The sequence below is a fragment of the Impatiens glandulifera genome, chromosome 2, assembly GCF_907164915.1.
Source record: "Impatiens glandulifera chromosome 2, dImpGla2.1, whole genome shotgun sequence".
In the NCBI taxonomy this organism is placed as follows: Eukaryota; Viridiplantae; Streptophyta; class Magnoliopsida; order Ericales; family Balsaminaceae; genus Impatiens; species Impatiens glandulifera.
The window spans coordinates 56635544-56659106 of NC_061863.1; the positions used below are offsets into that span (position 1 = coordinate 56635544).

The window sequence follows — 23563 nt, forward strand, 5'->3', positions numbered from 1 at the left end:
GGAAAAATTAAAGGAAGGAGAAAATTTAATAATATTTTCATTCAAATAAAGAGAAGTTTAAGAAGATTATGAACTAATGTAGGATTTCGCATTCAGTTTAATTTCACCATTTAAATTAGGATCGATTTGAATAATATTAACCTATTTAACTTTGTTTCAATTATTTAATTATTCATAGTTAAGTAAGTTTGCCTACACTTACTTTCAATTATAAATCTAGCCATCACAGATAATGAGACTAGGGATATTGTTGAACATGCATTTAATTAATTACTTTCAACAAATCAAGATAACCGTCATGCTGTATATATATTTCTCATAAGAAATCAGATAAATTGCGTATAATCTTGAGAATCTAATAAACAAGTTAGAACATTGATCCTTAAATTAATATATAGATTCAAGGATCTAGTGTTACTCCGAGATACACCCTGTAATCCCGAAACAATTGACAGATGATCTCCGATGATCTTGTCGAACATCATCGTCCATCCTTGACAGAAACAATGACCTCCTGCTGCCGGATCTCAAGATCTGTCCAGGTGAAGGAGAATAATATTGCCACGGCGCATGAGTAAATGGAGAAGACTCAGAAGAGGATGAAGAATTAGTTGGCGATGAAGGATGACGGTTTGATTTCCTCATGATGAGAAGTTTCGGGAGGATAGCATGGAAGAGACCCGTGGCTGATCTTGAAGGCTTCTTCGATGTCGTGGTCGTGGTCGTGGTCGTTTTATTGGAAAGAAAGGAAGGCGGGGGAGTGAGTGGCGGCAACGGATGGTGGTGGTGCTTGACCTTGGGAGTTCCCGGTGCAGACTCCCATAGGAAAGGGATGCCAACGGAGGCTCCTCCATAGTAGATCTCACCTGATAAATGGTGTTTGTTCATGGATCGACTGGATTTAGTATTCAAGACTTTAATTTGGATATTGGCAGTTTTGAGATGTATAATTAGTTTCCATGCACGAATAGCGAGGACTTTAGGGAGGGGGAAATTATGATGAATAATAATGGAAGTTGACGACTAAGAGACGCTATCTTGCACTAATATTAATGGGTTCTTCTTGGAATTCTTATTATATATATATATGGATGATCGATCGATCACCCATAGACTCTTGACTAATTGAAAACAATTTTGATTTTCGTCCTTGAACTTTAAAACAAGTCTGAGTTGGGTCCCTCGTTAACTTTCATTCAATCGTTGTTATTTTTGTTTGGCGATCCTAGGGGTGAGAGCTAGCTGGTTTCAAATGTCTCTTACATTTTGAATTTTGAGCTATTTGTGTTTGCTTTTGTTACACATAAATGTTTAATTAGATTTGTGTTTTTATAAAAGAAATTGGGGTTTTATGCATTTGAAACTCAATACTAGCAGCTTTAGTTTTTGTTTGCTTTATGAGTCTAGTGAAGGCTATATTAGATTAATCAGTATGTCACTAACATGAATACTTGTAAATTTGAAATCCTTAAAGTAGTAGATTTTTGGAGATTGGATTAGCTAGTAATCAATTTCCTTAATTATTGGGTGTAGTTTTTATTTGGACTTGTATCTTCATTGATGTGAATGTCGTATGAAACCTATATGAAAATTTCAAACATAATCCTTAAAATGAAATTGTGAAGCCACCAAAAGTTAGGTAAATATAAAAGATCAATATTCTTTTTTGAAAGCATCTCTAGCTAGCATATATGATGCATGAGACATGTCTCCCTTTTTCCCAATCCTTCACGACACTATAAAGTTGGTGCGTCTGTTTTTCAAATATTAATTTTACGACTTTCTCTTAATATTCTCATTCCCAATAATTTTTTTTTAATCGATAATTTTTACTTCAATTTATTTGTTTTAAGTTTGGGGACCAAAATGAGACAAACAAAAAAAGAATAAGCTGGTTTCAATACCATTGCCAACAATTGGTCGTCACATGAATACGAAATTAATTAAAGCTAGCATATGATCATGTGTAGATTAGAAGTCAAACTTGGAGAATTAAAAAATAAAAAATAAAAAAGGTGAAGCCAATTAAGAAGATGTATAGATCCTATCACATGCAGACGCACATGCAGTTCTTAGGAAGTAAAAGATAAAATAAAGAATTGAAGGCCAAGTGTGCTTCCTACTTCCTACTATGGAGGAGCCATGCATGTGAGCTGCTACTAACTCACATATCATGTGGATCAAAAAATTCTCTATCCACATGCTTTTCTTTTCTTTTTTCATGATATTGTTGTGACTTGTATCTAGGACAAGCAATTTTGGACCTGACACGTAAATACGACTCGAATCAAATTAAATACGAAAAAATCATGTTAGAGTCGTATATTTTTGGGTTTGGGTCGATCAAATCAAATGACCCAAAATAGACATGTATCGACGAAATATATGAACCGGAGACTGAACATTGATATACCTCGTAACAATATATTTTTTATATTTGTTTGTACTTCCTTATTCACTCACTCACTCACATCTTCTTTTGTAAATATTTTATAACTGAATTTGTAAATTAACTTTATTTTCTTTTATGTTGATATAATTTTAATCTGAAATAGACTCAAGAGATGTAATATTAATTACATCGGGTTAGATTCGAGTTGAGTCGGGTCAATGAAGTTAGGTTCGGGTTCTGGTTAATTACAAATAAACAGGTTATGTTCAAGTTAGAAATTTTGACCCGAATTGATATTAGATTCGGGAGGTTAATATCGTTTAACCCATTAACATGAATCCATCCGACTTGAATTGTCTCCCCTATATGTAACTATATATATTTTATGATTTGTTACTTAATTAATAAATGGATTAATAAAAAAAATGGCACTTCATTCAAATATATAAAATCAAGGGTTGGGGCGTTGAAGTAATTAATTTTATAATTATTATTTTTGAAATTATAAGGTTTATTAAATTATAATTTATAACTACCCCAAACCATGCATGGCTGATCACTCTTAAAATGATGATGAAATTAATATTATATAGTTTAAGTTATATGATAATGAGTAACTTAACATGTTCTATATATAAAAATATATAATTAATTAGTAACGAGTGATCCCAGACCATGAATGGAGGAGTATATATTAACAAAATATCATATGTTTAATTAATTACTAATTTGTTATTAGGATGGGGATCCAAAGAGTAGATCTCAGTTTCATTGGGTCCATTGTTGACTCAATTAATTAGGTCACCTTCTTTACAAAGTGTAAATAAAATAATAATCAGTCCATGAAATAATTATTGATCATATATTAATCTTATAATTAGTACCTCTTTTTCCATTCTTGTTAGTTTTCTTATCAAAAAAAAAAAAAAAAAAATATATATATATATATATATATATATATATATATATATATATATATATATATATATATATATATATATATATATATATATATATATATATATATATATATATATATATATATATCTTTTAAAATATTGCAGGAATTATTTAAACAAACAAGCTAAATTATGAAAGTAACTTGTCCGCTTTGAATGGTGAGGGACCTTAATAGATTTTTTTTCAGATTGAAAAGATGATTGGAAATTTCCGCTGACACCACTTGTCTTCCTTGTTACAAAGATATTTTACTCAAATATAAAATCATTTTTTTTTATTGTTAAGACCAAAATACTATAAATTCCTCAAAAAAAAATAATTTCTCAAACATCACCCATTTAAACTCAGAACATTGTAAACGAATTCCAAAAATCAAATATCACAAAAGCTCACAACAATATCACCACAAAAATGAGACCAAAAACTTGATCTTGAATCTGATGTGATGGGGTGTCCCAACAAAAACAAATAAACAAACAGTTTTGATTGGGTGGAAATGACTAATTTAGAATATATATATTATACAATTTATTTATCTATTTGTCAAAATCTTAGATATAAAAATTAAGGTCTATGTGTGTCCTTATTTTATGAGTAATTATATAAATAAAAATCGGTAAGAAATGATATATTATTTTATAAGCATGATAGAAATTTTGAAAATTGGACTCAATTGGGGGAATTAATCGTTTATTTTTTTTAGTACTTATGAGCTCGATAACATATTGAATAATCGGAGATAATCTATTGACTAATGTGATTGTATTTATTCTTCTTATTATTAATTTTTTAATGTCATGTTTTATCGTTTTGTTTTGTGTAAACGGTTTTTATAATTTTTAATATACATTAATTATTTTTTTTAAAAAAACTCTCCTATTACATTTTTAATTCATTCCTTACTAAAATTCCTTTTATTTTATATTTAATTTTTTTATACAAAAAAAAAAAATTAAATGCACTGACTATTTAAAATTTTGCAATAATTATATAAATATAATTCCTGTAAAGGTAGTGGAAATTAAATCTACCAATATGTGTTGATTTCTAGCCATATATATATACTTTGAAATAGAAAAAAAAAAATCTCTTATTTGTCGGCAACTATATTTTCAACCTACATTCTTGCAACACATTTTTCAACCCATTGAATTTGAGGTGTGATTATTTGACAATTTAAATGGTAATTAGATTATAAGGAATTGAAGTCCAAAATTAAGACATTTAAGTAACTGAGATGCAAATTAAAACTTTGGAGAAAATTGAAGGATTTATTTGAAAAATATATTCTAGAGCATATTATGGAAATTTGGTGAATGATCATAGTAACGGTCTTAATTGTTCAAAGAACCCTAATAAAAATTATGTAAATGATCACTCTCTACTTTTCGGACAAAAATATTCCCGTCTCGTAATTAACGGTACGCTCGACGAATTAGAGTTTCTTTCATCGCATTAAGCGATGGGGTATTTTTGTCGGAAAAAAAAAAAAAAAGTGGTCACTGGTCATCAAATTTCTTGGCGATTAAGTGTTAATTAATTTAGATATAGATAGATAATAGAAGAGAAGAGAAGAGAAAATGAGTGAATAGAAAGTAAACGTGTAATAGAATAGAATGTAATAAGTGACAGCAGCGGATTGTTCTCCTTACCTCCAAATACTTTTTGATTTCCTAGTAATTTCCTCATATGCCACCTGCTTTACGCTGGCCGTCCACCTTCATTGTCCCCTTTCTCTTTCTCTCTCCTTCTCTTTCACTCCCAGATACAGAGGCAAACAAACGCCAGATTTGATTTGGGTTATAATTTATCTACCTTCCTTCCTTCCTTCTCTATCCGAGTCGAGTCGGTCTAGAAGATCATCATACTCTTCATCAATCATCATCTGCAACTATTACAATTGCCCAGGTAATTGAATCAATCTCTGTTTATGTCTCTCATCAATCATCAATGCCCATATATACAATTACCATTTCTCTTGAATTCTATTATAGATAGATAGATAGATAGATATATGCGCTTGCTTGAATCCTCTGAATCCCTTGTTCTGTTTTTGTTCTGTTTTGTTTTGTTTTGTTCTGTTTTGTTGGTCGGATCCTTTGTTATTAAGAAAACTTATTGAGATTTTCATTTCTGATCTTGCAGATATTTATATACATATAAATTGTGATTTTACTGTTATCTCTTTGATCTGAAATCAAAGATATCGATGTGCTTGATGGTTCAAAATTCATCCACAATTTTCTCCCTACAACTTCTTCTTCTTCTTGATGAGACTGGAAAGTAATAATAGCATGATTCTGATCTTAATTAATTAGTAGCATTATGATGATGGATAAGAAAGGGAGTGTGTTGATGGAAAGGTACGAGGTAGGGAGATTACTAGGTCAAGGAACATTTGCAAAGGTTTACTACGGAAGGAGTGTGAAAACTGGTCAGGGTGTGGCCATTAAAGTAATAGACAAAGAGAAGATTGTGAAAGTTGGATTAATAGAACAGATTAAACGTGAAATCTCTGTCATGAGATTGATTAAGCATCCGAACGTGGTCAATCTTTACGAAGTCATGGCTACAAAAACCAAGATCTATTTCGTAATTGAATACGCTAAAGGAGGTGAGCTTTTCAACAAAGTAGCTAAAGGAAGGTTAAAAGAGAATACAGCTAGAAAATACTTCCAGGAATTGATCAAAGCAGTCGATTTCTGTCACAGCAGAAGTGTTTATCATAGGGATATCAAACCGGAGAATCTATTGTTAGATGAAAATGAAAACCTTAAAATATCTGACTTCGGTTTGAGTGCACTTGCTGATTCAAAACGACAAGATGGTCTTCTTCACACCACGTGTGGAACCCCGGCTTATGTTGCTCCTGAAGTGATTAACAGGAAAGGGTATGATGGTATAAAAGCAGATATTTGGTCGTGTGGTGTCGTTCTCTATGTTCTTTTAGCTGGTTATCTTCCGTTTCATAATTCTAATTTAATGGAGTTGTATAGGAAGATCGGGAAAGCTGATTATAAATGCCCGAGTTGGTTTCCACCCGAAGTTCGTAAATTGTTAGCCAGAATCCTCGACCCACATCCCAGTACCAGAATCTCCATTGCCAAAATTAAGGAGAATTCATGGTTCAAAAAAGGTTTAAACGCCAAAGCAGAGAACATCACCACTACTGCCACGAATGACAATAATTCAGATGTGGCTTCAACTTCTAATCAATCCAACAACGACGACTCAACTTCATCTGGGGAGGATCAAAAGCTGGCTAATTTAAACGCATTCGATATAATATCGTTTTCAGCTGGTTTTGATCTAACAGGGTTGTTTGAAGCTCCTTCTGAGAAAAAAGAGGTGAGATTTACGTCAAGAAAACCTGCCTCTGTTATCATATCGAAACTAGAGGAAATCGCGAAAACATTGAAGATGAAGGTGAGCAAGAGGGATGCAGGTTTGCTTAAATACGAGGGATTGAAGGAAGGACGAAAAGGGTTTTTGTCGATTGATGCAGAGATATTTGAAGTAACTTCTTCGTTTCATTTGGTGGAAGTAAAGAAAGCTAACGGAGATACAATTGAATATCAGAAAATGGTGAAAGAAGAGATGAGGCCTGCATTAAACGATATTGTTTGGACATGGCAAGGCGAACACCAACAATTGGAACAAGATTTGCAATTGGAACCTTCATCATCATCGACAACCCATGAAGAAGAAGAAGAAAAGACAACAACCATTCATGATCATGAGCAACAGGTGCAAGATCAAATCCCTTGATTAATTTAGTACCAATTTTATGTGTAGATATATAACTGAGTTTTTTCCTCAATGTTTGTATTTATACTGACATACAAAAAAAAATGGCTAATGTAAGTTTTGCGTAATTTCCCAGTTCAATTCATTATAATACAATACAGTAAAGAATAAAAGAAAGACATATACAAATTGATGGAAAGGAAATTTAAGATGGGGATGAAACCAAGTTCTTCCAAAGGTAGCGGCCGCTAGCCATATCAACACAAGTCCGAAATCCGGTCACAGTAGCTCTCCAAGCCTGCAAAACATATGAATTTAGTGAAAGAAAATGAAATTGGAGTAGACAAAAGGAGGACTACCTTGGAGGAGGATTGATCATCGGCGGGGGAGACAGAATCAGGGAATTGTTCGTCGGCGAAATCGGACTGAGATTGGAGATTTTTTATCATGAAGAAACCGGCAAGAACAGCTGATAAGAACACCAGAATTAGTCTTAACGGACACATTATTGGAATTGTTGTTTTTCTTTATGAATGTGGATGATGAAATGAAGAAGATGAGATTTCTTTATGAGGGAGTTGAAATATATAGGAGACGGCGATTGACAAAGCTTTTCTAAACGCGCGTTTTTTGTTTAGGCTTTGTCAAATATAGAAAGAATTGGTCTTTTAAAGTTACGTGATTGTTTGTTGAATTTTACTAATCCTGTCAGATTTTTTTTTTTTTTCATAATGATTCTTTTATCTTAATTTTGTGTTTAGAATCAAATAAATTTAATCTTTGGGATTTGAGAAATGTTTTATTAATTAATTCTCTATAAAGAGTCAAAAGTGGCAGCCGTTGACTAGTTTTTTTTTTTACTTAAAGGATAGGCGGTGATTGAGCAAAGAAAATGAGATGGATTTTACCAATCATATTTGGCCTATATTTTGTCATTTGATTTATTATGATCCAAAAACTTATATATATAATATATTTATAAATATTTTAAAAAAATATTGAATGATCAGATAATATTGTCATAATTCAAAAAAAAACAATTAATCGAACAAAAAGATTTTATTTAGCAAAAAAAAAAAACTTATATTTTATTTATTTTTCTTAGAAGTTTAGAACTCTGCGTTCCGTTTCTCTTTTGGAGAGACTAATCGTGGATTAAGAATATAGCCCATAAACACAATTAACATTTTAACTAGGCACAAAATTTGTCGTACGACGAACTCGAACTAAAGACCTCATGGAGACTGAAAATATCAAAGAGACTAATCGCGCGGATTAAGAATATAGCCCGCAAACACAATTAACATTTTAACTAGGCGCAAAATTTGTCGTACGACGGACTCGAACTAAAGACCTAATGGATACCGATATATAGTTACCCTGCTACTACGAAAAGAACACGTCTTACTTAGTCTTTGTTTATGTGATATTGTTTAAACTTCTAACTTTGATAAACTATTATTTGACCGATTCAATGACAGTTAATTTATTAGATGTTATATAGTTGTTGGGTTAGTAGGGTATTTTCTTAGTGTTTTATTTGGAAAGTTTCTTATTTCAACATTTTAATGATGGTAATTGTATCTTTTACACAATGTTCTAGAGTTGCTGAAAAAACTTAGAGCTAGGTTAATTTACCTCGTGTAATTTATCATCTATAAACGGGTTTGTTTCCAAATTATATTCCTAACAACTTGTTATTTTTGTGAGAAGAATGACTTCTTTGACTTTCTCTTATGTGATTTGATTCTTTATTTCTTTATTCTTTTTATTTGTTATTCTTTCATTACATCCTTGTTTAAATAAAAAAATTATATGTATTAACATTTCACAGGCATATGACCTCGTTCTCGACTAAATTCAATTATCTTAATAAAATTTTAACATCACATCCCCTATGTATGTATTTAGTTCATGATCCGTTTTTTCAAAAGTGTCATAAAAAAATATGCTGCCTCTAAAAAAGTAAAGGTGTTGAACCTATATATATTGAAAGTTCAATGGATTGTTGAGATGTTCTAAAGGGACCCTTTAATATTTTTGGTTTGAATATAAACTAAGAATCATTTAGATTTTATTATTTTAATATTTACGCTGTAAATGCTGTAAATATGTTGTTATAAAATATTTTATAGGATAAAATAGAATTCTAGATAAATGAATAATTCTAGACAAATTTTGTAATTTCAAATCTTTTTCTTCAAACCTTCACGACGATCAATTTTATTAATGAATTTTAGTGATAGAATTTTGCCTACATACTATAATAATAATAATAAATTATATAAAATATTTTAAAAATATTCTTGTATGAAAAACATAATTTTGAGGTCATATAATTTTTCACTTTTAAAGAATAATATGTAACTCAGATACTAAAATTAAATAAATATTTAAATATTAATTAATCAAACTTCAAACTTCAAACTTCAAACAATATAAAAAATAAAAGATGACACATTTAGAAATGCTTAAAGTATTAAATATTTGAACTTATATGGTAGGGTTGTATCTTTTTATAGATAAACCCTCCAAAAATAGGTGTATGCCACTTTTAGCTGCGTGCACACGGTATTCTTTAGTAAAAGGCGAAAGAATAGTTCGCTTTGTGCACAGAGCGCGGCTGCATGAATTTCAACCTTGGCGCTGAGGACATCTTTATAATGGAAGGCCCTCTTGGAAGAAATGTTTGTAACCGATGTGGGACAAATTTGTTTCAGACTAGAGAGAGTAGGTAGTGCTACCCACAGTGCTTAAGTCCTCTCTCCTCCCATTCCCATTCCCACTTTTAAATACGCGTTCTTATTGATTATTGTTATTTTAAATCTAATATAACATAATGAATTATTATATTTTATTATTGTTATTTTAAATCTAATATAACATAATGAATTGAATGATGTATCGGTAAATATATTTTATATAATCTAATTTATAACTTTGTTTGTTGGTTTTCTTTTGCTTATTTATTTGAATAAATAAAAATGTATGGTAATTTAAGAAAATATGACAAATTTGTATTAGTTGGAGTATACAACATACATTGGAAGCTAATAACAATCGTTTAGCCTCACAATGAATACAATAATAATAATAATATATATATAGCAAAATAGCAATTGCTATTAGCAGCATTATCATGCTTTACTAAATTAAGAACCTAACCAAATGATTAGGCTAATAATTAATTAATAATGATCTTGATTGATCATGGCCCGCCTAATTAATGATCATTATGTACAATGGCTTTGATACGATTTTTATATTTTAATCCAACACAAAAATCTTAAAATAATATATATACATGTATATATATATATATATATATATATATATTAGTCTTGATCACAGTCTGCTGCGGCGGCGACAGGCGGCGCTTCCGCCGTGACAGTCAACTTTGGCATGATTTTCTCCTTCCACAGGCTCTGGTAATGAGAAATATCACCGGTTTTTCTTTTCACGTCGACAACCGCTAACGTGTCCGTCAACCGGTGAATCTCAACCTCCAGCATGAACTTACCTTTCTGCCCCTCGATCTCCATTCCCCATTCACTCCTCGTACTTATCAAGTTATACTCGCTCTTAGTTGACTCAACCGCCTCCCTAACTTTCCCGACGATTCTCTCCGGGCTTTCACACGACACGACTCGCTCAACATGCCCGGCCGAGTTTCCGAATAGCCCAGACAGGTCTAACCCGGACGACATCGAGATAATATCGAAGGCGTTAAGAGGACACTCTGTCGGACAATATTCGAACTCGGGGGAGAAACCGTCCTCCGGGCGAAACTCGGACGATTCATCGTCGACGCCGCCTTTCATTAGCCACGGGTCGCGTAAGATCTCGTCAACGGTGATCCTTGTTTTGGAATTGGTATCAAGTAACCTGGAAAGAAAGCGTTTAAGATCAGACGACATCCATTTGGGGGATCGATATTCTCCCCTGTAGATTTTCTTGTACATGGTCATCAAGTTATGATCGTGAAACGGAAGATAACCGGCGGTCAGGACGAAGAGTACAACGCCGCACGACCATACGTCAGCCCTAGCACCATCGTATCCCTTCTTATTAAGAATCTCCGGCGCCACGTAAGCAGGGGTCCCACAAAGTGTATGGAGAAGCCCATCCGAACGGATTTGCTCATCCGACAACGCGCTGAGTCCGAAATCAGTCATTTTCAGATCACCATTCTCGTCGATTAGGATGTTTTCAGGTTTCAGATCTCGGTGGTACACACCTCGGGAGTGGCAGAATTCCAGGGCGGAGATCAATTGACGGAAGTACTTTCGGGCTAGATCTTCCCCGAACCGACCCCCTTTGGAGATCTTGGAGAACAGCTCGCCGCCTTTAACGAATTCCATGACGACGTATATTTTGGTTTTAGTGGCGAGAACTTCGTAGATCTTGACGATGTTTGGGTGGCGGAGGCGGTGCATGATGGAGATTTCGCGTTTAACGTGCGAAGACATGGCAGATCCGGCGATCTTTGCCTTGCTGATAACCTTGATGGCGACGCTCTGACCGGTGGAGACGGATCTGGCGTGGTAAACCTTGGCGAAAGCTCCGCAGCCGAGGAGTCTTCCCATCTCGTATTTTCCGAAGAGAAAAGCATCCCTGGCCGTAGCCGAGGTGCCGGAGGAAATAGAAACCTCCGGCATCATTGTTTGGTTGATTTTGAAAAAGACAAAATGGAGAAATTTGTTGATGGAACCTGTTGTTTATTATTTTGTCTATAATAGTAATAATAAGGATGAAGATGGAGAGAGAAAGGGAGATTCCTGAAAAATGGGTCTTTTTTTTTATGGGTGGCTAAGAAGAAATTGAGGAGATGTCGATGAAATATGCATTAGGGTGTTTGGAGGGAGGTGAAGATTTTGGCGGCGGAGGAAGAAGGAGGCTACTGGTTTTTCAATTCTCTTTAAGACTCTAGAAACTTCTTCAAATGAATGTATATATTTGAAATAGCATTCCATTGTGTAATTAATGAGTTCGATTATTCACACAATTTGCATTGTTTCTAGTCAAAAAGAAATAAAGTTTTATTGCATTGTCATTATACTAGTTTACCCCACTTCACTTCTAATGGCTATCCCTTTCCATAACCTCCTTTTTAAAATATTGTTATAATCTTGACCAAAATTATTGTGTATTGTAGTTACAAGTTAAAATTATTGGTTATCATTTTTTAAATGAAAATTCTTTTAATGCTGGGTTTCCATTCTCATTGGTTTGAAAACGTCCTAATTTATATCCATTTGACACCTTTAAGACCAAATAAATACTGCGGTAAAAGAGAATGTTTTGCGCTGTACAAATGTTGTCTTGAAATATTTTTAATTAATCTTAATTATATTATAGTTATTATTAATTATAAATGCTTCCACCTTAAATTTGATTGTGCAAGCATGGGTAATATGTCATATTATAGGTTGTTTCCCAATATTGTTACACCCTAGGCAAAGACTAAGGCTAAAAAGTAAAAGTATCACAAATATTTGTATAAGTATATATCAAAATAAATATACAATATTATATTATTTTTTAGATAGAATAACCCTCTTATTTTTGTAAAGGGGTAGAATAACCCTCTTTATATATATGTATTTTTTAAAATTTGTTATATTATAATTATTTTTACCCTTCTCAATTATTGGTTTAGGTAGAGTGCATGCTTGTTTGTTTCTCACTTATTGGGCTTTGAAGGTACATGTCATTGGCCCATTTCTACTGAGATTGGCAAAAGGCTTGGCCCATTACAAACTTTTCTAAGTAGAATTTAAGAAGAAATAAGGTTTGAACTTTGAAGGTGAAATTGATTAGATTTTCTCAAATGAGAGTTGAAATTTAAAATTTGAATGCTAAATGATGGAATATATGCAAGAGTTCGAGTAAAAAAGATTAAAAAGATTAAGGTTTGTCTCAAGTGAACTAAATTAAATTATTTTTATTAATTTTAACGTTAAATTATTATAAATCAATATATTATTTTTAAAAAGTACAATAAAAAAATTTGAAAGTTGTATACAACCCTCAGTGAGTAGGACACATAAGAATACCAATTCAGTCTATTGAAATAACAAAGGATCAAAGCAGAAAATAAAAATTACATCTAGGGTATGATAAAACCTAAAGAAATCAACACTTTGAAGAACCAAATAAAGGAATATAAAAACGGTCATGAAGGTTTAGTTAAGATGATGAGTAGTACTATTGTATATATAGGCAGATCATGGAGTCCAATTATATATATAGAATCATATATTATATAATATATTAGCCATGATAAGATATAACATTAAGAATTAATCAAGGCATGTAGTATTTGTTGCCACATTTGCACCGCCAGGCCTCAGGGTAGTACTCCGCCGTGACCGGTGTCCCTGGCGGCACAGGTACATGCACGGGCTTGCACGGCGTGCATTGTCCGCACTTGGACCAACATCTTGGAGGCCACGACCCCGGACCACTAAGAAACCTCCTCCGGCTCATACCCGAAAACCCTAACAATTTCCTTTCCTCAACTTCCTGCTCAAATTAAAACAATAAATTCATTATTTTTTTTTTATATAATATTAATATTGAGTTGATTTTGTTTAATTAGATATGGGTACTTGAACACGTGGCTAACATGCACCAACTCCACCAAGGAGGAGACATAAGAATCACGGGAGATAAGATAGGACTATTGAGTGGACAGACAGGCTTTTGGTATAATAACTAACATGCTTTCCGGCTAATAACTCGCCGGAGAAGACGACAACAACTTTTTAAACTTTCTCTTTTTCTCCTTTTCCCTTTTCCCCAAAACTGCAAGACAATGCCATGCGAATTTATGCCTACATTCTGCTACTTTTTTTCCAAAAATTAATACTCAACTTTTTACCCTTATATCATTCTATTTTTAATTATTTTTTCAAAACATAATTGCTTTAAAAAATATTTTTATTATTTCAGTCATAGGTTTACCTAAACCTATGAATATGAACTAAAAATCTTGACAAAAATATTTAATATAAGTCATGATATAGATTTTTTTTTAGTATGTGAATCTATGGCATGCTAAAAAACTAAAACTAAAATATTTTTTGACCAAAAAGTTTGATTTAAAATATTTTGTACAATAATATATATAATTAGCTTACAACGAATAAGTTACTTTCTATATCTATAATATTTTATTCAAATCACTTTACTGATTTGACAATTTTTATGTCACAAATGAATGTGGACCTTTGCCTCCACACAAGAAAAAATTGGAGAGGAATTACAGTTAAGTCGATCAGAAATCAGAAAGGATAGCTTATTCTGATTTCTTTTAATACTCTAAACAACTCTATTGTCATTGCTTAATTATACCTTCAATAAACAGAAAGAGGGTCATAATTATTTTAGTGTCCTTTTGTTATATTATTAAGTAGAGCTCACAATTCATCAAAGTTTCGTGATAAGATAAAACAGTTTCTTTGTTTTAAGATAAGTAATAAAGCAAGAACTCACTCAAGTAATTTAAGTAGTAATATTGATGTCTAAAAGACTATTTGCGTGCATGGAATAAACATTCATATTTGGGAATATTCTTAATTGTTATTTTCCAAATATAGTGTGCCTCCTTCATGTGAGGGAAAAGGGGGACTAGATCTATATCACAAATCATCAGTCATTCTCATTGAAGTTGGGACACATCAAGAGTCTTTCATGTTTTCAATCTCTCCAGATATTGTCGTTCAAATTTTGAAGATTTCAAACACTTTGAAACCACCTGAAGATGATTATTCTGAAAGTTATCCCCCCGGAAAAAATTGACAAAAGTCGGTCTCATCTTTCTTCTTTCAACCTATTAGTTATGAATCGGGATCAAACCAACAAAAGTGTGTCCCTTATATAGCCCATTATGAGGAATTTTTTTCACACTTATTCCTTCAATGCGTTTTTCCCAGATGCATTTGGCTTGCTTCACCTTGTTCCCTTCATTTAGAGGGATATAAAATGAACTTTTGATGAATTTGTTAACTGACATATTTGATACCCTCTTTTCCTAAGAGGCAATCTCTATAAAAAAAAAAAATTCCAAACTTGGTGTATACTCCATATTGGTATTTGGATGATCTGGACTATAAGGCCTTGTTCGGATTGAGTTTTTTTAAAAAAAAAACTAGAGAGAGGGAAAAAAATAATGATTGGTGATGATTTTGAGAAAGTGATAATTATTTTTGATAAAAAAAGACTTAAAAAGTATTAATATATAAATAAAATAAAAAATAATAATTTAAAATATATGGTATTTTAGTATTTTTGTTAATGAAATGAGTGATGTGATTGTTGAGAAATGATTGATTAAAAAATTGATTTTGGATGCGTTTTTAAAATAACTAAATAGTACACCGCCTAAGAAATGAATGTATGTACAATAAGAGATGAATGTAATTGTTGTAGCTGATACGGTTCATGTCAACATTAATCCACCCTATTCTTTTTCTTTCAAAACTTCAATTTGCTAATTTATTATCCCATATAGAGATAATAATTTTATCTTTTACTATGATAATATGTTGAACTCCAAGGTTACACTATATTATAATAGTGGATGGTTTAAAAATATCATTTGATTATTTTTAATATTTTATAATTGTATATATTACTAACAATTGAGTACAAATTTTTGAAAATGGGCAAATTAAATAATGAAAGAATATGTAATTATAGGTAGAGTGTCTACTTTGAAGGCAACCATAAAGACATAAGGACAATTGACATAGAGAAATTTACGGCGACATGACTAAGGTACAAATTGTCGACAATTAGTTCTCTAGGTGACGATATGAATCGTCGTCATTTTATTATATATTTAACAAAATAGAATTCAAATAGAATTATATTAATTAAAATATTTGAATTTTATTTTGAAAATATCATTATATATTTTAAAAAATTCACTAAATAACTCAATTTTCATAAATGTAATTTAAAAAAAAAAAAATTGAAATAACATAATGAAATGGCAACAAGCCCTAATGTTGCGTGTTACCTCTCACTTTTGTTAGAGTGTTTGACCATGTTCACTTTTGTTAGGTGTGCCTATATTGATTGTTATATTATTATTTATCAAATGATTTTCTGAAAATGAAAATAAAAATAAGAAATCTCATTTCATGATTTTCTAATAGGGGTCACTGGGTACACAGTGATGGACCACAATAAATAAATAAAAAGGCTGAATGATTCATCGGACGGTTGATGGAGCCCGCAACAGTTGTTTGGGGTCCACCTTTGATAGCTAGCGCATGTCCCTGTCTTGATTTCTATAGTTGTTTTCGGGGCAATTTAGCCACGACCACTTTCCCCTTTTCCAGAATCTAACTAGGGATTGCTTTTTTTCTCTATTCAAAGTTTCAAATTAAGGATTTCTTTCTAATTTTCTTACTTACTAATTAGGATGATTTTCTAATAATCCTAAAAAAGCAGTAAGTCAGTACCCATTTGGGCTCATTTCCATTTAATGTGTTCCTTAAGGTAAGACTCTACACTAGCTAATTAGCATTGTAATCCATCAAACTATATATATAAAAAAAAGTAATCTTATGAATTAAGGAATTACCTGGTAGTAAAAAAGAGATTTAACCGCAGGCGGCTTGATAATTTTATAATTTTCTGGTGGTGCTGTAAAAGAAAAGTAGAAATGAATAGATGAAATTAGTTTGGAAGAACAGGTTTGTTTGTTTGTTTGTTTGTTTAATTGTTGGTACCGACCGAGATTAAGAAGAAGAAGAGCAGGGGCGGCGGCGGCGACAATGGCGGCGACGAGGGCAAGAGAGAAGAAGAGAGAAAGTAGATAGATATTCGAGCATGATTCTGGGGAAGAAAAGAAAAGAAAAGAATTAGTTTAATAAATTGAAAGAGAAATGAACGAAGTTAGTTAGTGTTAATTACCCTTTAGGTTTGATTTTCCGCGTCCTCGTCCCATGCAAAGGCAATGAATTAACACGGCGCCGGCGGGAAGGAAAGAAAGAAAGAAAGTGGGTTTTGGTGAATCTATCTAGCTTATGGGATGAGGAGGAGGAGGAAATGAAAAGGCACAGCAATTGAGTTAGGTAATAGGTAATGAATTAACGTTAAGTTCATCGAAGTGGCTTAGGCTACTAGTGCCATGTTTGGGAAGCAGATTCTTTTAGCAGCCTTTTGCCAAATGTCCTCCTAGACCATTCTTTTAGTATCACCTTACAACAAAAACACAACCAATTTTTCTACACTCTCTCTCTCTCTCTCTTCAACCAAAACCAGAACCCTGCCCTGCCCTGTCCCACTCGGAGACCTATATACATATTCATTTCATTGTTACCATTTTTCTTTTCACTTTGTTTCATTATATAACTCCATTTTTTCTGATTTTTTCACCATTTTCATAATATTCAGTCAATTTGTAAGCCCAAATATACTTGTTTTTTTGGTCAATTCTATTTAATTATGCGGTTAGTGTTCAAATACTTTCAACCAACTAAAATAACTTAAAAAGCTTTAAATGTCTTGTTCATTTTTTAAATTAATATCAAAGCCTAACATTAAAAAATAAAAATTTAATCTACTTTTCAATTATAAGAAAATTTAACTATGGAAACTCATCGTTTATCTAAATGTTTGTTTAGAAATCAACTATGTGAATATTTTAAATTTTAACGATGATCGGGGATTTTGGGGATCGGTTTAACATTAAATAAACTTATTGTCTGTTCAGTTTAGACGGTTCAATCGTTTTTACACAATAAATAAGTCTAGATTATCTATGAGTGTTAAGAAGGATCTTAGCATAACACCCTACAAAAATTATTAAGCGATAGAAATAAGGTGAGTGACTCTACCAAAGGAATTTTACACATAAAAGTGATGAATGTATTATATTAGACTCACTGCAGATAAAAGTGTATAAATGTATTATATTAGACTCACCCGTTAAGATCATAATCATCTAATAATATGAATATTCAAATAAGTAAATATGATAGATTGTACATTAATGTTACCCCCAAATCATTCTATTCATCGAATAAAGTATTAAAATATATTTATTTAATTTTTATAATATCTTATATATTATATTCAATAATTCAATTAAATTATTCAAAAACATAATATTGTTCAGGATATGGGGAGTCGTGTTAATTTTCATTTTCAAAATATATAGACAAATTAATGGTAGAGAAACTATAGAAAATTCAGTAAAATTATAATATTGTTCTTTGTCAAATTTGGATTCTTGTTGCCCATTGTTTATATACAAATCCACTAAGAATCATTTTAAATTAGTGTTTGTTCTGCAAATTAACTTAGAAGACCAAGAGAGTCAGTCACACACTCTAATAGAAAAGTACTAGCTTTAATCATGGCTTCCAAATATAAATATATGAGGATGTGTTGTATTTAATATTTGCATAAATATAGAAATATTTAAAGGAGTAAGAAGATGGGTTTGTCTCCATATAAATCTTGCAAACATAATTATAAACACAAACAATTTAAAGTGACCATACCCAAAAATTGTGAACTTGTGCCGAGTCATAATTTATCTTAAACCTAATTTTTGTTGTATATATGGACCACTTGCCAAAATTGAGAGTTTATTGTACTTGGTCATGAAATTATGCAATAAGCATATAAGAACATGATATTTATTCATTTCATAAGGTCCCTATCATAATGGGGCAATTTACTTCAGAAGGACAAACATGGGGGTTGCTTTGAATTAATGCACCCTTGACTGACTTGACATGGCCAATTAGACGAAGTGGCCATGGATATGATTTTCTACCAAACTTTGCGGCCCCATATTTCATTTTAAAACTTTCTAAATTATTTAATAATTTGTGTGGTTAAGAATAGATGTCCAAAGGGAATGGCTCCAAAATATTATTGTTGTAACACTATTGGATTATATATATATATAGTTGAACGGCTAGAATGAGATTTTTTTAATCTTTAGTCCTCTTAAATACATATTCTAAAACTATGTGTGCCTTTTTTAATCTCACTATAAGGCTAGTTTCATATGTTTTTTAATCTTTTTAATTTTTAAATTTTTAATTTTCTCTTTTTATATATTATGATTCTAATCATCAAATCACTTATTTTATAAACTAAAATATCATTACTTTTTTTCTTAAAAAAATTAAAATTAAAATATAAAAAACATTATAATTATAAGTTAATAAATTTAAAACTCAATTAATTTACTTTTTCATAAAACAATACTTTTTTAAAAAAATTCTAAAAACCCTTAAAAAAATAATAGAACAAGCCCTTATATATCATACCAATATAATATACAAGGAAACTCAAACATTGTATTTGTTAATTTTTAAGAAATTTAATTTTTTATTTTAAATAATTTAATATTTAACTTTTGTTATGTTTAAATTATTTTTTATTATTATAATAAATGAATGATTATAAAATGAAAGACAAACTTCAATAAATAAATAATAATAATAATAATAATAATAATAATAATAATAATAATAATAGTAATAGTAATAGTAATGGATATGATAAAGTGAAATTAGGAGCATGTGCATGAGTGATAATAGGGTCCGTGGGAGTCTGTGAGACAACAGTCAATTCAATTGACCATTTGTTACTAAATTTCTTTTTCTCAAAACTAAAAGATTAAGTTAGAATTTCGTTTAAAAATAGTAACTTTAAAACACTTTAATAAAATATAATTTAAATAGTAATAAAAATGAATAATTTATACATTATTAACCCTAGAAACAAAATCTAAATAATAATAAAAATAAATAATTTATACATTATTAACACTAAAAACAAAATTATTAACACTAAAAACAAAATTTTTGACAATATAAAATACATAACTAAATACATAATAATACATATAAGGTAAGTTTAGTACAGGGTATAAGAGAGTATAACACTATTCGTATACGAATAGTATAAATTATACTAATAATGTTTGTATATGGTGTTTTGTTAGGATTTTACTATTAGTATAAATTATAATTTATACATCTATATGGTATAAAATTGTAACTAGTTCCTTCAGTACAACACTTTTCTTATATCACTTAATTTTTAATTTGTCGTTATAATTTTTATTAATATTATATATAACTTATTATTATATAATATATTAAATATATTTTATTTAATTTTAATATTATTATTATATTTAATTATTTTTAATATATAATTTTAAATAGTTTAATATTTTAATTAAAAAATATTTATTTATTTTTATAATAATAATTTTATTAATTATTAATTTATATATTTACTTATATTATAAATAATAATTTTATTTTATTATAATTATTAATAATATTTAAATGAAATAAACATAATTTATCCTTTATATTATAATTAATTTTTTATATGTTAATTAAATTTACATTAATTATTAAATAACAGTACAATAATTTATAATAATAAATAATATTATTTATAATATAAATAAATATAAAATAATAATAATAATTAAAATTAATATTTTAAATTAATATTTATACAACTTATACTACATTCTTATACTATATACCAAACACAAAATTATAAACCATATACAATTTATAACATTTCTTATAATTTATAACAAACATTAATAACATATATTATTTATACTACCCTATATTATTTATACCTCGTTACAATTTATACCTCTATACAACTTATACCCTATATAATTTGTACCGCGTACCCAACGTTACCTATGATATTGTTTGATAAGCGGTACTAGTTATATAAGTATAAGTGGTAATAGGTATAAATTTTGAGAGATATTAATATGTATAAATTAGATACGTTATTAGTGTTTGGTTGAGAATATAAAATATGTATAAATTATGTATAAATTATATAGGTTTTATTATTTTGCGTTTGGTTGGTGGTATAAGAAAGTAGTAAGAAATATAAAAGACTATTTTACCCTTATATTTATATAAATTATTTTTAATTACTATTTTAATATTTATCTTAAAGATAGTTTTAATTATTAATTATATTAAAATCAATAAATATAATATTTAATTATCATATAAATTTATTTTAAAATAAATAATACTATTATACTGTTTACATTATTTTATATATAATTTCTTATAATTTAATTTATATAGTTATATAAATAAAACTTATACACATTAATTAATATTTAATAATTATATTTTAAAATTCTGTATTATTAAAAATATTTGTATATTTAAAAAAATATTAATTATTTGTATAAAATAAAATATTAATAATAATATTAAAATTAGAATGGTATAATTGTTTATTTATTAATATTATTATTTAAATTAGAAAATTAAATATAGTTAAATATAAATTAATATTTAGTTATAGTTTATTATTATTATTATTATTATATTTTAAATATAATACAAAAAAAAAAAATTTGAATAATTTTATAAAATGAAAGGATAAAAGAGGAATATATATAAAGTTTTATACATTCTTCTACCCAATAGATATTATCTTATACCTTTTTTAAAGTATAAATTATACTTAAGTAATCATATTCATATAAATATTAATGCACCAAATAACTCTATAATTATAAGTTGTATACCCCATAACAAAATGTAGCCTATTGTTAATGTACTTTTGTGTGCACATCTAGTTCATCTGTGTGGCCCATGATAAGATGGATAATCTCTCAATACTGTTGAGCTTTGACTCATCGTCAAGTCTTATTTTAGTTTTCATCGCATTGTTTAATTGGATAGGTTGAATGAATTTAATTATTTATTGAAAATACAGTTAATAAGCAAGAAAGAAAAAACAAATTATAGTTAGTTAAGCACTTATCATCCTTTTTATATATATATAAGATAATTATTCTATATTTTAATTGCTAATATGAAATGATTATTTTAATGTCCATATGATTTTTTTGGACCACAAAGTCCACAACCAAGACGATTTCTTATATAAATTTAGTAGGCTAAGTCATCAAAAATTAATGAAGTCTTTAATAGCACCAAATCACCTGCCAAGAAAAAAAAATAAAAGTGGTGGTACCCCATCAATCCAAAAACTTCATGGACTAAAAGATAGATCAATTTATTAATGTCACGAAATAATGAAGTGTTAATTCCTTGTTTAATATATATATATATTATTAATTAAGTTGTAAAAAAATCCAAACATGACAAAGTGTCAAAGCTTGCTATAGCTCAAATCATTCTCTTGCTTTTCCTCAAAGCTCTCCATAAAAAAAATGAGATCAAAGTGTTAAATATGTTTTTCTACTTTGTTATTAGGCCTATTTAACTAACTCTATTTTTCTTTTCTTTTCAATGTTGCAAGCTAGCACTATCACAACACAGCATATATTCTAATTGAGAATCTAACTCGTGACATCATTGAGTTGACTAACCTAGTTAATATTCAAACTAAAAGTTACGTTTATTATAAATACACTTTTTCTGGCCGTATTTAGTTGTTTGTTGTCTGAATCTTATATGTTATCTCATGAATCTGACATTTTTGTTGTTGTTGTCAGTTGAATATGACGTGTCTATTGAATTTGTTGTATGCTGAATATATTATTTGTTGTTGATCGATGTTGTTAACGTCTCATTGTTATATGGTGATTTTGAAATGAAATGTTAAAATATTAGCTTCAAGTTATGTATTGTTACAAATACAGCTGGTTATTATGATGTAATCATTTTTGTTCAACCTTCTTCAGAAAGAAAATGAAAGCACGAAAGTATAAACTTTTGTCCATTTGAATGAAGTCAAATGAAGGAAGTGTCCAAATAATTATGATCAGTCGTCTCTACTCTAGCCCAAATATCAGAGCATTTTGTCACACTATTATTAACTAACCCCAAGAACCAAGACAAGTTTATTAGCAATTATTGTTCAAGTTAAAATTCTCGATCTGCTAATTATAAAATCGATCCTCCCAAGATCCACTTCAAAATGAATTCACTTGATTCTCAATATCCCTTTCATACATTTTTATATCATTAATATTTCCACAAGTAATCTAAATATGTTTACAAAACTACTCTTGAATAAATAATCTCATCTTTAATTTTGTCTTTAAACACTCACTTAATTAATACATGCTCGGCAAGCTTTATTGGGTCACCCATCCAGGGTGGGGTGGTGTGCTGTAGGTCTGGTTGACCCATTAATTTTTTAAGAAAATTATGAACCATACGTAGATTAAATTAATCTACGTGATAATCTATATACAATGATGCTTAATTTTTAAAATATTCAAATTTTCGGATAAATTTACAACATTACAAAGCAAATACAACTATTTAACCAATTAGGTTAATAAGACTTTTTATTTTAAATTCGCAAATTCAATGAACGCGGGACATTTTAACAATATAAGTTTAACTTTTTAACTAACTAATTTATATATAAAATGTTAAAAATAAAATTAAAAATGCTATCGTAATTTTTTTCCGATCTTTATATCATTACTCGTAGCACAGG

General features: G+C 29.6%; 5 protein-coding genes and 1 non-coding gene across 8 annotated transcripts; 1 reads left to right on the top strand and 5 right to left on the bottom strand.

The window, feature by feature from the left end:
* Window positions 1–414: 414 nt before the first annotated feature.
* Window positions 415–888, bottom strand: LOC124925013. The gene has a single exon (XM_047464990.1). The coding sequence runs from the start codon at window positions 886–888 to the stop codon at window positions 415–417; it is 474 nt and encodes a 157-aa protein (XP_047320946.1).
* A 4211-nt stretch (window positions 889–5099) lies between these two features.
* On the top strand, window positions 5100–7372 carry LOC124925897 (CBL-interacting protein kinase 2-like). Of its 3 annotated transcripts, none has more exons than XM_047466024.1 (3): window positions 5100–5260; window positions 5498–6243; window positions 6349–7227. In XM_047466024.1, exons 2-3 carry the CDS (start codon window positions 5678–5680, stop codon window positions 7118–7120), a joined length of 1338 nt encoding a protein of 445 aa, XP_047321980.1. In that variant the 5' UTR covers window positions 5100–5260; window positions 5498–5677; the 3' UTR covers window positions 7121–7227. The 3 variants fall into 3 exon arrangements, with proteins under 3 accessions (XP_047321980.1, XP_047321979.1, XP_047321977.1); XM_047466023.1 differs by adding an exon at window positions 7236–7372 and having other exon boundaries at window positions 5104–5260; window positions 5498–7099; XM_047466021.1 differs by having other exon boundaries at window positions 5104–5260; window positions 5498–7227.
* LOC124925898 lies at window positions 7172–7605 on the bottom strand. The gene is made up of 2 exons (XM_047466025.1): window positions 7459–7605; window positions 7172–7397 (listed from the first exon to the last, which is right to left on the bottom strand). Exons 1-2 carry the CDS (start codon window positions 7603–7605, stop codon window positions 7305–7307), a joined length of 240 nt encoding a protein of 79 aa, XP_047321981.1. The 3' UTR covers window positions 7172–7304.
* A 2004-nt stretch (window positions 7606–9609) lies between these two features.
* Window positions 9610–9724, bottom strand: LOC124928252. Its single transcript, XR_007098473.1, has one exon. It is a non-coding gene; the product is annotated as a U5 spliceosomal RNA (small nuclear RNA).
* Window positions 9725–10125: 401 nt separating this feature from the next.
* On the bottom strand, window positions 10126–11989 carry LOC124928151 (CBL-interacting serine/threonine-protein kinase 11-like). Its single transcript, XM_047468679.1, has one exon. The coding sequence runs from the start codon at window positions 11758–11760 to the stop codon at window positions 10435–10437; it is 1326 nt and encodes a 441-aa protein (XP_047324635.1). The 5' UTR covers window positions 11761–11989; the 3' UTR covers window positions 10126–10434.
* A 1227-nt stretch (window positions 11990–13216) lies between these two features.
* LOC124927970 (EPIDERMAL PATTERNING FACTOR-like protein 6) lies at window positions 13217–17368 on the bottom strand. The gene is made up of 4 exons (XM_047468484.1): window positions 17027–17368; window positions 16847–16948; window positions 16695–16756; window positions 13217–13624 (listed from the first exon to the last, which is right to left on the bottom strand). The coding sequence occupies exons 1-4, from the start codon at window positions 17058–17060 to the stop codon at window positions 13406–13408; spliced, it is 417 nt and encodes a 138-aa protein (XP_047324440.1). The 5' UTR covers window positions 17061–17368; the 3' UTR covers window positions 13217–13405.
* Between the last annotated feature and the right edge of the window lie 6195 nt (window positions 17369–23563).